This window comes from Necator americanus, chromosome III (genome assembly GCF_031761385.1).
Source record: "Necator americanus strain Aroian chromosome III, whole genome shotgun sequence".
NCBI classification, from domain to species: Eukaryota; Metazoa; Nematoda; class Chromadorea; order Rhabditida; family Ancylostomatidae; genus Necator; species Necator americanus.
This window is the reverse complement of record NC_087373.1, coordinates 6,233,987-6,248,947: the sequence shown is the minus strand read 5'-3', so window position 1 is coordinate 6,248,947 and position 14,961 is coordinate 6,233,987. Positions and strand designations below refer to the sequence as shown.

The 14,961-nt window shown below is 37.6% G+C and overlaps 1 protein-coding gene across 1 annotated transcript; it reads left to right on the top strand.

Moving 5' to 3' along the window:
• Window positions 1-915: 915 nt before the first annotated feature.
• Window positions 916-14,831, top strand: RB195_008747 (uncharacterized protein; the record flags this gene model as incomplete). The annotated part of the gene is made up of 19 exons (XM_064195394.1): window positions 916-1,062; window positions 4,037-4,224; window positions 4,679-4,757; window positions 5,231-5,431; window positions 5,721-5,846; window positions 6,242-6,340; window positions 8,450-8,552; window positions 8,844-8,950; window positions 9,398-9,487; window positions 9,705-9,812; window positions 9,876-9,974; window positions 11,789-11,910; window positions 11,991-12,199; window positions 12,283-12,409; window positions 13,146-13,198; window positions 13,295-13,423; window positions 13,884-13,989; window positions 14,474-14,615; window positions 14,691-14,831. 19 exons carry the CDS (start codon window positions 916-918, stop codon window positions 14,829-14,831), a joined length of 2,376 nt encoding a protein of 791 aa, XP_064046539.1.
• Between the last annotated feature and the right edge of the window lie 130 nt (window positions 14,832-14,961).

Below are 14,961 nucleotides of genomic sequence, written 5' to 3'. Positions count from 1 at the left end.
TGTCATAGATCGTCTAAGACTAATGCTTAGGCCTTAGGGCCCCGATTGATTTGATTATTTACTTCGAGAAATCAGGGTGCCACTGACTGGCCTCCCAACTACATTTTATCCGGGTTTGATAGCAGCGTACATTGATACCCTCACATGACATATTTCACAGACTAATAAGGTATTAAACACGTTCGAAAGGTTCTAATTCGTATCCTGCTGTATTTGTCCTATTTCTTGCTTCTTCACATCTTTTCTTTCGTTGAATATTCAGCTCTCCTAGGAAAGCCTTCTATTTCTTGTTTACGTTGAGCAGTAAATGGTGCGTCGCGTGAATTGTTATGTATGTTTAAATCCTGCTGCAAATATTAGTTTTGTGAATATGGATCTTATTTAATGTATGTATTTGAGGATTGGTTTTCTTCTGATATAAGCTATTCTGTTACTCGTTTCTGAGATCTTCCTGCTAGATTACAGTAGGTGATTGCAGAATTTAGTTTCATTTGCATGTGTTCATCTATATTTCGTCATTTTTACCCATCGATTTTGCAGCGGTTTTTCTTCCCCTCTGCCGAAAAGCGCTCGCGCTATTCATTGAAATCCTCCCGCCCGAATGCGCCCTTTTGATTCACTTATGCTCGTTTTTTTTTCTTTCGCCAAAGGCATTTTATTCTCTACTGTTCGAGTTCGTCATGCATTTAATTGCTGTTTTAATTCGAGATGGACACTCGAGTAAAATTGCGATAGAGGAGCGAGTCGGCTCGCTATCTCTGTACTGAGTCACGGTCACGCAGGCGCCGTCTGGCGTGGTTTGTTATGATATCGATTGTTGATCGCTGATTTCATTTGCACAAGATGTGTTTTGTTGTTATCGTAGAGGATTTTTTTTTAGTGAAGCATGATTCTACTGTTGTTCTGTAGCAGCTGATGACAATGATGGCTACGTTAGCATCGTCAACATCGACGATCTATGAAAACATTTCGGATTCGCAATCAGCTAATCATTTGGAGGATTTGAAACTGGAAGACTCTGGAACGTACGATGCCGATTCAAGAAGCAATTCCAATGAAAAGGTGAGCTTTTAGAGGACTTTTTGTTTTCTTGTGGAAGTTAACTGTTCTTCTTGTTGCAATTCTGTCGAGGTTACTGGTTCGATTTTGAACTTTGTGGAAGTTTGTCCTTGCGTTCGTCTTCTCGTAAATCACACTACAGTTACACATACGGTTGCAAAGAATTGCTTCGACATGTGTACCCGTAGTTGGAAATTGCTTGCAAGCCCAAAAAAGCCCGCACAGTTGTGTAGACGGAACAAAAAAGTGCGAGAGAGTGTAGTTTAGAGAGGAACTGATGTCATAACAAGTAAGAATGATTAAGAATGAATAAGAATGTGTCTGAAATTTGGTAATATGTCGAAGGAGTGAAATTATTTTCTCCAACGCTTTCTCGAATCATATTTTAACTCTCTGGTTGCGAGATGATATAAGAAGCAACTAAAACTACGCTTGTTTCTGCTGAAATTGCGAAAAGCGCCGGTTCGGTGGGAACTATTCGTGCATCAGGCACTACAAATCTCTTCGGAGCCAAGGTGTTCGTACAAGTTTGAAACTCGGATCTATTGAAGTGCTGATGGGTTTTTTTTCTAGCGCTCTATTGTTAAGTGTCATGGCGACGCAAGTTTATCGCTGTTTAGTTATGTTACTGAGAATCGCTAGAAGTGATCGTTATTCGAAACATTTTTCGTAATTTGCGGACTTTTCTGGGCTTATTAGAAGGTAGAAGTTTTTGGTCTGGTTGATCCACTCTGCTGCGGTTGTTGTATTAATTCGGTGTTTACTCGACAAACGGAATGGCTCAGCGATTTCACATGAATAGTGATTCACATGGGAAAGAATCTTACGGTGACTGTTGGTCTCGTACATCACTTTGCACTTCCCACGTTTAAAATTTGAAAAAAGAATTCGTTACGAGAATTTCTGTTGGAAGAGATACTGTGCATTTTGATAAAATTACCAAGAACTGTATACACAGCCATTAAGAGAGACATCGGTTGGTGAAAATTAAGGATAAAATTAATGAAAGTTAATTCGAGGTGTTCTTTACTCTTAGCGACATAACTTTCATCATTTTAATGAGTAGAAATGACCAATTATTGTGACAAAAGCAGTACGAACGACAGAAATGTGGCACTTATTTCCCTTCAACTACCCATGTTATTTTAACGAGTAACGTTAGGAGAGCAAAATCAAATGTTCATCAAACATTCGATGACATATTGTGTACAATTTTTCCTTCATAGGCTTATTAAAGAATAAAGTTATAAAAATAAGTCTGCACTCTTCAGTCCTGTTTTGAAATATTGAGTCCTGGAAATGTACAAGAATTTCTGTGATTATTATTAGACTGAGTCCACTCTAAGCGGGTATTTATGTAATGCTCTTTACTGTCGGCCTTATGTGTGACAAAAATGTGAACACGACATTTTGTTTATTGCTGTTTCTGCTCACTTTGTTATTATTGATTCAATTTTTATCAGTTAAGGTATATTTATTGGATTTTCGTAATAGTTTCTACATATCACTTTCATTCGGTTACTTTTTCTTGGTCATACGATAAATCGTATGCTCACTGACTTTCTTGAGAACTATTCACGAAAGAAACCAGGGAAATCACACTTCCCGCATACTTTGGATCCAAAACATGCAAGCGTAACGTAAGCGAATATGTATGGATTTTTTTCAAAGTACATTGTGTGTGATAGTCTTCTTTACGGTATTCGCCTTATTAAAACGTTTGATTATTGTGAAAGAGCAGCATTTTTTTTTTCAAATAGTGACGGACAGAGGTTTCTCAGCACTTTGAGATCAAATAATCAACACAGCGAAGTGTTTTCTTGTTGACCCTGGATTGTTGTTATCGTCTCGACTTTTGGAGTGCTTTCAATAGTGTTTGAGCGCTGTGTGTTTGAAATAAGGATTATTTGGCAAAAGTTATTTTTGGTATGTACTGGATTGAACTCTTCTAACGGAAATAAGACCTACTTTTATCCTTCTCCTTCTGATCTTTTTAGTTGGAAGCAAAGATTGAGTATGATCAGTGTAAGACAAAAGAAAATTGATTGATCATGTTCAAGTTTTCAAGTTCGGCGCCGAGACTCTACTAAGAGGTCATTATGTGCTAATACATAGCTAGAAACTTCGTTTGAAACGACATATATTTGCGCTCATCCGAAAACGAGAAAGAAAAGAAGAAAATCTGACCAGAATATATTCTTGCAACTTTGAGTTTGCGCTGAAAATGCGTTGCCATCGTTGTAATATGACAGCTGAAATTAATAGAAATAAGTCTATAACACAGTGACATTTGACTCAATGTATTCATAGGCTTTTTTATCTCTTAAAAAGAAATTAATTCGTTGACGTGTGAGGAAATTATAAATATTTAATGTTTCCTGGTTTGTATCGGTCATTTCATGTTTAGGAACCAAATCTGGGATACGCTTTGAAGCTTCAATTTTAACGAAAATTAATCCTTCACCAGCTTTTTTTTTCAAATGATTGCACTATTGAATATCGGATTGCTGATGTTACAGTGGTCTAATCTATATTGGGAAACAACCATTAATGCCGCATTTTTGTTGGTTGATATTGGAGAGGGCCAGGTTTTTGGTTTGTTTGATGGGTTTTCGGGGTTGACGAGTTGTTTCAGAATAGGCAATTGGAAAAAAAATTGAATTGAAAGAAGAGATTGAAAATTGAACACGATTTTTGAGGTTAGAGTGGAGTTTGTGATAGCTGTATGGAATCAAGATTATGGCACGAAATGAGGTTTGGTAGAGTAACCATCCTCAGTAATGCTATCTAGTAATCTACGTTGCTGGAACTAAAGGGAATCGTACTAAAGTATAGCTTCAAAAAGTATAGCTTCAATATGATTAGTCCGAGTATCTTTGTGGAATGTTTTTGGTTTCCGAGGACATGTGTTTTTCATTCTTTTCACTGTGATCAACTCCTTATGTTTGCATAATCGACTCATTTCTTGGTTTTACAGATCACCAGTAGCTCAGCATCGCCTGAATTGAGCTCTTCTCACCAAGATGACGAGAAACACATTTATACGAATATCCGTGAAATGGATGAATTAAATAATCGACCATTCCCTCCAGTACCTGATGTGACTGATGTTCCACGTCGGAATCTTAACAACGGATGGATGGAATATGAGACGGAAGCGGGCAGGTTGGTTTGATCAATTTACATTTTTCATATTCAACCTATATTGCTTTTTTTTTGTTTCACATCATGAGACGTTCTATTACTTGAGAGTGTGTGATCCTACTCTTTTTCATAGGAAATGTGGCATAATTTTGGTAGCTAAAGGGTCTGACACCTGCTTGTGCTATGGGCTATATTTTCATGACTCATGCATGATTCACGCGCATGATTTAGGCCGTGGTATTCTTTGGAACATCCAAGTTTTTGAACATTTTTGTCAACGGTAGTTACGATGTAATATCACAACTTAACGTTCGCTTTGTTGGAGGGGGCGAAAAAAAAACCACATTGCGGCTGACATATCCGCTTTGTATTGTTCTCTTCATAGATGTAAAATGCATGCACTTCCGAAGAGAATTCGTCATAATATCTCAAGGGAGGTTTAATTATGTTTTTATGACCATATTTTCTTTTGCAGAACATATTTCTATAATTTCGAAACTGGAAAAAGTCAGTGGATTCCCCCAAGGTTTATACGGACGCCAGCGCAAGTTCAGGTATGAGTTTATTGCTATAAATCAGTACTTTTAGTCGGTCTTCTATTTCTTTCCATTAATATACATAAAATATTTTTTTCTTCGGCAGAAAAGTTTCTATTTATTACTTTCGTCACCTATTTCATTACGAGGTAGAAGTTTCCCTTATTTTCTGTCCAACCATGACTTTCATGACATGTGATACAGTGCATGTACTGGAATCTGTGTAGCATTTAAACAAGACCCAGTTTTATTGGCAGTCCGTTTGTCCAAATTTCAAAATGTTGTGTGCACATGGTGTACACTGTACAGTAGGCTGCGCTTGGACGTTTTAGTCACCGACTGTTGACGATCGCTAGGAAAAGCGGCACTTTTTAATATTCAATATCTAAATGCCAAACGTTTACAGCGTTATACTTCACGTAATATCTATATATTTAACCAGTGTTTTTGTTTGTGCGTCTTTTTCCAGAAAAAAAAGATATTCTTTTTAGGCAATTTTGCAAGCGACTCGCACAGAAGTTGACGAAAACTTCTCAACAGAGTCATCAAAGCACGAAGATTCGCATTCGACTGAAGACGAATCTTCTCTTGACGTCTCGTCATCATCACGTACTGCACAATCAGAAGACGCATTGCTAGCGGAAAGCGCGACGACTTCGGAAAAGAGAGCAGTTCCTGAGCATAACGAGCAGGTAGTGTTTGAGTAGAGCTTTTTGTTTTGTTTGACCATGAGATGATTTAGTTGTCCTGTAGTTGAACTCATGGAATGTATAGAAAGGATTTGTTGTGGTCATACTTTTTATACCTAAATTTTGCTGTTTTGGGTTCGAATAAAGCAACTAGAAGGTAAAATTAGTATGCTGAGGTCAATTGAGTTCGCAAGTTGAATGTATATGCTGTGGGAATGTCATAGGAGGCCGAGAAAGATCTCCTAATCTAGAACAACTCGATTTCATGTTATTGATTAGCGTCGCTTTCAAGGACTTCAAAAACTCGCCGCCCGCGTCCACGTATCATCATACCACATCTAGTAGCGACGACACGACTATGATGTCGTCTTTCCATGCACACATGGGACCGGATCCATTAGGGATGAGCCTAAAGCAGGTAATTAGAAGGTTTTGCTTATTGTTATTGGAATGGGTTGAATTTCAGCAAAATGTGTTTTGTATTGAAAGTGAACAAAAGGCGTTCGTTTGATTTGTCATCCCTCTTTTTTTTTTAATCTGGAAATTCTCTCAGTCAGTGAGTTTGGGTGTAGGTGATCATCCAGCAAGACTGAGAATGATTTCAGTTGTTTTGCTAGCTTAAAATCTTAAAGCTTAAAAAAGCTTAAAAATTTTTAAAATAATGTCGCACAACTTTGTTTTTGTTTACGTGTGTTCATAATTACTTATTCGTATTTGTTTATTAATTTGTATAATATCTATTCATATTACCTCTGTCATTTTGTGGTACTCAGTCGTCCGTATCACTGATATGCGCTGTTTGTATGTTTTCAGAACAGTTCCCGAAACCATGTCACACAAGCTCCTGCAAATGAGCGTTCTCAATCATTCAATAAGAGAAAATGCTCGTTGAAAAATGTGCCGCTACCTCAGGTGCGGTTCTTTTGAGTTTTCTCTTTATTCATTTTCTCATTAGTTTTCATTTTCCTAAACCATGTCCTAGAATGGACCTGCAAGATAAGTAGAACCGGTGTGTAACAGGATTTTGGATAGGAAGAAATCCGAAAGGATGTCAGAAATCACCTTTTTATGTGGAGATGCTTCTAAACAGGTTCTATCATTGTGCAGTGACAGTCGCAAAAAGATTTCTTGGAAGTGCGCAGTGGACAAGGACCTTTGACTTGGAACATTGATGTATATTCCAAAAAAAAAATGTTTGGATAATCTTCACCTGCATTTTGAGTGGTTCCCTCCCTTTGTCTTTACGCTTGAATAATAAAAATAATTCTCTATGGAAATATTGATCGAAATAAGGAACGAAATTATTTGGCAATCAATTATTTGGCACTGAAATTAATTATAGCGATGTCAAATACAACTTTTCTATCGTTATCGCTTAACGTTTTAGGGGTATTTTGAAGTGAACTAAGGTTGAGGAAAGAAAATACAGCTGTCTTCTATATGTAATACATTGAAGTCATGGTTTTTTTCTTACTAGCTTTAATCCCTATCCGCTTATCCCCCCCCGTTATTCTACTTTCATTTTTCCAAGGGTATTATTAGTATTAGCACGAGGTGAGCCGGCCCATATCCATCTTTTCTTGGTCGACAAATTGTGGTGTCACTTTACGACATCGTTTCGCTACAGCAAATGTCAGCGTAGATGCTGGCATGCTGCCTACTCACAGTTAATTGCTGCGTTACGTTGGCAGATGTCACGGCGACAAGAATAGTTGTCCCATTCTCATGGTCTGGTGAAACGACTATTGTCAGTTATGCAGCTACCACCGATTACCGGTGTTCCCAATGACAGAATTACGAATGAAGTACAAGTTGTCTCGGGGCTGACGTATAATTCACATGAATCATGATATTCTTGATAGAAAGTGTCTCGTTATGCGCGTTAGCTTACTGTATCCTAGTTAGAGTAACCTTCGAAGAGGCATTGACGTAAATTGAACTTTGCACATTAATTAGGAGAATTCGCATTCATAGATAGAAAGATATTCATCTTGATTGAAAGAAGATAAGAAAAGAAAAAGACCAATTATGAACAGCGGACAGTTTTTTTCTTTCTTGCAAATTGTTGTGTCAGCTAGCTCATTTTTTGCGGTTACATAGTTGTTTATTGTCAACTTCTAGAAGGTTCTGTTTCATTGTTGATCCACAACTTATCTGGATACTATAAGTATACTAGTACTAGTATACTAGTATATATACTATAAGTGGAAGAATATCCACGAACTGAAGAGAAATTCTCGATGTAATCTTAAAAGTTGAATGTTTTTGCAAATAATTCGAGGCCACACTTGAGTTTCCATTCCGTTCCGCGCCATATGCATGAAAACTCGCCTTATTGTGATGTAGCGAAGCGGAGAGGAGGAAAGGAAGCGTTTTCACGGTGCTTAAGTTAAGGCCATATCAAACTGGCTTAGACGATAAGGCGTCCTCATACACATAGGGACCTACTGAACCGTGAAAATGCTTTTTGAGTAGTCGGATTTTATGTTGCGATCGGTTTTTTGGTGAAAGTAACGAGGGTTGAGGTGATTGTTCCAATGCAATGTGACTGGAACCATCTCTTCTTGTATCTGCGCACTATTCATGGGAAGGGAAGTAGTAAGTATCTGATATTTGTGATGGAATGATTCTAAGTTCTGCTACCGCTGTTGGTGAACTTTGCAAATGAACATAAGAAGTAGTCATAGTAGGGTAGGTCAAATGCTCTGTTATAAGTAGGTCGCGAAAATTATCCTTTTTTTACGGATAGTCTGAGAAAACAGCAGAAGTCTTTTCCCGTCTACAGACTGAGTTCATATACAATACTTTTTCCTTAACATCAAATAGACTCTAAAAAAATATATTGAGCCATAGAGAACTTTCTTTCCTGCATCACTGCTCATCTGGCAAGGAGTAAGCGTATGTCTATTGTTATACTTCTTTGATCCGAAACAGTCATCAATAATTCAAAGTTCCCAAGGTTACTTCGAACCATTTCAAATGCGGAAACGTTTTTCTGGAACACGAATCCTAAAATTGTAGGTTCTCCCGTCAACAAGTTCTGGGAATCTCTTTTATGGCGATAACGGAACACATTCTCTGGACCGCGTCTATCCGAAGCCAGAAAAGGAGCCAATTATTTATGGTAACGGTTTTGCTTGATTCTGTTATTTTCAACCAAATACAACAGGACAGTGATTTGTATGAAAGAAGGACCTTCTCAATGCTCTTTTTTTGTTTTCCTTGGTTCAAACAATTTTCCTATTTCTTTCTCATTCCGTGAACAACTTGGCACTTTTTAAGCTAGTAATAAAGATTTGTGCACTTTAAAATAATACTTAGGAATTTTGTGGTTAAAATTAGTTGGTTTTCTAATCATAGCGCTAATGCTTGGTTTTTTAAATTCTCTTGTTAAACTATTATCTACTCACTTAAGATACTCCTTGTAATCGCCGTGGAAGTAGCAGTGGATGTGCAGAACCACGTGAATCGGTGAAAACGATTAAGTGTGGAAATTTGGAGTTGGTGGAATCTGCCGAGCAGGTAAATGCAAGTTTTTATTCGTTTATTTCCAGTTTAAACAAGCGTTTTGATGACGTGAAATATTTTTCCACAACTCTTTTTACTTCCTTGATTTTTTTTGATTGAACAGTTTTTTTTTCATTGAATTTGTTGAAGCTCGAGAGCTTAGCCTCTGCAAAAACAAAATTCTAAAGGTAAAGTGACCGTAAGTGTAACGTAAGATGTTATATTCTTTTGAGTAATGTGCCTGAGAAGGTGTAAAATGATCTTTTTCCTATATTTCCCTTTGAAACATATTTTCTTTTCTCTAAAACGTGTAAAATAACTAGTGGTTGTTCTCCGCAGTTAGCAGTTAAGAGCAGATAATTCTCGTCAGCTTTTTTCTATTGTTTGAAAGTCTTGATAGTATTCAACAAAACTACGGTAAAACGCAGAGGTTCAGAATGTTTTTCTAATGTTTTTGTCTAGATCAAATCCCGAAAACGCGACTGGATGGTGAATTTCATGTACTTGACATCAGCCCATTTAATACTTTACAAGGATGAAAAGAGCGCGGAGGTGAGGAAGAAATTCGCTTTTTTTTCTTGGTTTCTGATGTACATGGGGTTATTCTCCTATATCCTTCTATTGTTTCCGCTGTTTGTGTTTTCTTTTGTTACTATCTACTTAATATATGAAAAATATATGTAAAAATATGTTTGTAAAATTAATAAGTAAAAAATAAAGTGGATAGTAAAAATAATGTAAATGTAATAGTATATATGTAAAAATTCAGAAACATGGCAATCACTATGCAGCTCCGCGCGGTGTATGCGATCTAAAAGGTGCAAGCGTTAGTTGGCTTGTGATGGAGAAGGAGAAGAGAAAGAGGAAAATTATACAGGTAAGGCAGAACTTTATCGGTAATCCTGTATGTATACCTTTCCTTATTGATAAGTTGTTTCAGCTCGAGTTAAGCAATGGCTGCCGCTATTTGTTCCGATCTGCGAACGATTTTGAAACGAACGAGTGGTTTGATGCTTTGAGAGATGTGATTGCGCGATTAGTAAGTTTTTTTTTTGCTGTCACAATTTTTCATCTTGTTTCTTGGATAATTTAATCGTTGTAAAACCGTTTAACGACTGGGAACTAAGTACATTTTACGTTCTACAATTGCTCCGACAAACATTTATTGCCTCTCCTTATTGACCTCAACCGCATTTATTTCCGTTGTGACCTCCATTACTACGGAAGGGTAGATTACTATTTGGTAGGAATTGCATTCTTGCCCTTCAGACTCATAGTCTTGCATGCAAAGCAGAATACAAAAAAAAATTACAGTTTAGTGAAATAATGTAAGTTATAGTGATAATAGAAGTTATAATGAAATTAAAAAGTTGATGTTTAAATTTCAATTTGCTTATGAAAAGAATATATCTAATTCTGACCGTCTTCTACCAGAAAACGGGTTATGAATTGCGCACCACCCAAACCTATTTTCTGCAGTTGCGGATGTGACGGTGATCTATAGAGGAAAGACGGCCGACGTCAACGCTTTTTCGCGCATCTGTCGTCTTTTTTCGGCACATCGCCGACGTTAAGCAGCACGACATTAATTGACACAACCTCATACCAATGTCGATGCCCAAACGACCACCTGCAAGGTTTTGCACGCGTCGCGTATGACTTCAGTGGGAATCATGGATTTCGGGGGACTTCTGGTCGCGTACTCAATGACTCAATGAATTTGTAAAGAAATCTTTCGACGAAAAACAGACGTACCTTGAAAAATTTCTTACTTCCGCAAAAGATGCCAGAATAAACAAAGTGTGACATATGCGATGGCTGAGGGAAGAAAGGAAGTAATGGCAGTAATCCTCTAATAGATGATAATTGCGGATTTCCTCTTATTTTTGGTGACTGAAACTCGTCTCACTGAGAATCACGGAGGAGAACAAGCGTGTAAACAAAGACGCACTTCTGTTTTCGTCTTTATTGTGCATGCTGTTTTTTTGGACTCGATGAACTGTACTGTGGACAGAGGTTGATGTGTTGTTAACTTCATTGTGAAACACATCTATTCGAATATGGATATCACTCCTCCTGTACCATTCAAAAGGAATATGTTGTTAGTTAGAAGCTATTCGGCGCCTCAAGAAGTAAGGGTTTTTCCACATGGATTTTTGCATTTGTTGTTGTTTTCTTTAAATTTTCTCTATTAAGCATCTTAATCATTTTAAAGTTACTTCTTTAATCGCTGATCTGTTTTTTCAATTTTCGAGTCGAATTATTAATACTTTTTCCCTTGATGGAGCTAGAAAAAGAGAAAAATTAACCATGATTAACAAATGAAGCAAACAAGACTGCTGCTCCTTGTGTGTTATTTACCGCATCTCCTCCTTTTCTTGGCGAATTTTGTTATGTTTATGATTTGCAATCAATCTCACTCAGTAACTCGTTAGTTGAACGTTCAAATATCGTAATTTTTATTTTTCAAGTCCACCACAACAAGTGTGAATTTGCAAGATCACAGCGTCAACCATGTAATTCGTCATACTTCGTCGTGTAGTTCGTCATAATTCGTTCTGTAATCCTAGTTTTGTGCGACGTTAGTAAATGTAGATAGGAATCGCGAATGCACTTGCAGAACTATGATTTCTTCCATCGAGGAAATTTTTTTTTTGATAAATTATTGTTGCATTTAGAAAAAGGAAAAAGTAATAGAAGTGAAAAACGTTTAAATTTGCGAAAATCAATGTTTTTCAACTAAGACGTAAAAATTTGATTGAAAAAACATTAAAGGGAGTTGTAGAGGGTATTTTCTTCGAACGGTTCCACGCATGTGATCGTTAGAGTTGTCCGTTATCAATGATATTCCAGCCCTCTGCTCCGCCATGCTCGGGACTTCCTATCCAACCGGCCGTATTGGATTCATCATGTGCGATCGTCCGCAATCCTTCTACGTTGTCGAACAGACCACATTCGACGACAATGCTGAACAAGTAAGTTTTGAGTTGATTTTAATGTTTTTTTTTGTTAAGTGATTAGAATGAGTAATGAATGAATGATTTTTTTTTTTCAGTCGACGCATTACTCATAGCTCTTCGTCACGCTCGGATCAAATGGCACATTCTTCAATTGAATGCGGCGCGACAACTACTTCAGCCGGTGCATCCGGATGGATAGTGGACGAGCCAAGACCGTCCAGAGAATCTATCCTAGAGAAGCTGATAAGATTCTTCCGAAATCGACCAAGCGTTGATTCGCTCAAGGAGAAGGGTATTTACAAACGTAAGCGACTGAATTCTTTCAGTTACATACTTTATTTCTGCCTTTTCTCAACATAGCTCAAGCAATAAGTTCGAAATTTTCAGATGAACCCGTGTTTGGAAGCACATTATCAGCAATCTGTCAGTTGGAGAACAGCTTTGTGCCGAAATTTATAAGAACGGTGACAGAGCTAATAGAGAGTAGAGGACTAGAAATCGATGGTCTCTATCGGTAAGTGTTTTTTTTTTTCATATTCTCTTCATTTGATTAATTCTTTAACTCCCCAGTTTACATTCTTTTTTGTCACGAAATTCCTTTTTTTCCATTCATGACTAGGCATAGACACTATAATCAGTTTTTTTTTGTTGATATTTTTTTTCACTTTATAGTTGTCGGTCTCGAATCCTTTCTGTTGAAATATTCTTTGTTTTTGTGCATATTTTTTTTGTTTCCACGAAGATAATGAATTCATCATCTTAGGGATTTAGAGTTTAGAATTCTGAAATTGCTAGTTATTTCTGAACAGAAAATTGTGTGAGAAAGTCCTCGTTGAAAACATTTTAAAGGCATCACCCCACGAATCTGAGGTGGTGCACATTTCAGGCGGAGTATTCGTATACAGGATGGGAGACTACGGAGAGGGGGGTGATTCCGTCCATTTCTTCCTAATTGCCGTAAAAAACGGCCCGGAAGATACGGCTTCATTCGTTTTGGCGCACCATTTTGTACAAGAGGTTCGATTGGAGCGCGCCAGTCTTGTGCGGCGCCGCAACTTCCGGGCCGTTTTTTACGGCAATTAGCAAGAAATAGACGGAATCACCTCCCTCTCCGTAGTCTCCCATCCCGTATACGAATACTCCACCTAAAATCTGCACCACCTCAGATTCGTGGGGTGATGCCTTTAATGTAAATTTTACTTAGAGTAAAACTTGTGTGTTGATCATAAATTGTTGTTTTTCTTTTCTAGAGTAAGTGGAAACTTGTCTGCAGTGCAGCGGATTCGATGCCAAGTAGATCAAGGTCGGAAATTTTCAGTCTTTTCCATACGATTGTGTTCTACAAAACAGGATTTTCTTCTTAACGAATATGATTTCACTATGATGATTTGAATTTTAGACAAGTATAGCGCGCTGGTGAATGAAGAGGACGTGCATGTGCTGACAGGTGCACTGAAGCTGTTTTTTCGTGAATTGGCTGAGCCAGTATTCCCACTTTCTCTGACGAAGGACTATTTGAGTGCTATTAGTGAGTGGTTTTCTTTTTCTTTTGGGATATGCTTGGTTACTGTGTGAAACAATAGTCGGTACGGTAGTACGCGAGCTTACTATGCTCACAAAAGGTGAAACGATAACATAAATCTGAACAGTAGGGGCAAAGGTGTCCATCCAGATGGTAGGTGTCAGCATATTCGTCATCCTGTGCAGATGGTGCCAATGGACGATTAAATTGCGCTATTTTATGGATGGCCGAAATATGTTTGCCTTTGGTTTGTGTGCTAGAAGAATTTGAGAAGCGCAAAAATGATAGGAAGGAGCTTGAGTTAGCAGAGGGATCATTCGAACGTTCTGCTGAGGTGGCTGGCACGGCAGTTAGCTACCAGCAACCAGAAATGTGTTCTAAATTAGAGTTTGTATGAGACGGTATTGATAGAAGGAAAGTACCAAAATATTGAAAATCACTCAGTTTTCAATCGTACACGTTTCAGAGCTACAAAATCCCAAACAACGATTCAAACGATTCGATGAACTCCTCAAAATGTTACCACCTGAAAACCGTGAAACCCTGAAGATGCTGTTACGACATTTGCAAAGGTATGTTTTGTAGTATTCGGAGAGCAAACGGAGATTTTCGGGATATTTTTTGGTTTTTTCTGCTGCTGACCGACGATTCTGAGCAGATGTTTTTTGGTGACAGCCATAGCTTTTTTGGTTAATTTTTTTTTTCGTATGACGAATGGATTTGGGGGAGTTGTCAACGAGTGACGTCTATAAGGGTAATTCTCACATGAAATTTATATCGTAGTTCAACAGTTGGGAATAACTATTAAGAGCAAATGTGAAAATAAATGCAGGATAAAATATGGACTAGGATTTCCTTATAGGAAAAGTTTAATAAATATATTAGATGCAAGTCATTCCACTTTCGACTTTCCACGCTCTCGTAATCTGTTAATTTTCTTTCTTCGTTTCAATATCCTTATTGAAATCTGAATATGTTACGAAACTCTTTTGTTATTTAAAGACGCTATGATTTCGTTGATGTTCAGAATTGCAAACGATTATTGGCACATTTTAGGGTGGCGGCGCATTCGGACAAAAACCGCATGCAAACACATAATCTGGCGATTATGTTTGGTCCGACCTTATTCAACAGTGGGGATGAGAAGACGCCAGCGAAAAAGAAAGACGGCAGCAAGAAAAAGAGAGATCAAAAGAAGGTAGGAAATAGTTTGATTTACATATTTGATATAAAATGGACTTTTTTTTGTTAAATTTTTCAACCCCTGTTGTAGGAGGAGGTGGTGCAGCCAGTACAATCAAATTCACACATGGCATTCAATATGATCATGCAAGGGCAAATTGTGGAATATTTGCTAACGGAACAAGGAAAATTCGAGGCATTACAAGGCCCTGTACAGACGCATCCACATTAAAATGACTGGAAAAAAAAGTGTGAAGTTTTTGGTAAAACGTACAAAGGGTATACTAGTTTTGTGCTTGCTCAGGTTTTTTCTATCTGAACTGTGTTAAATTGTAATGAACATCCGATACTGTGCAGCTCTT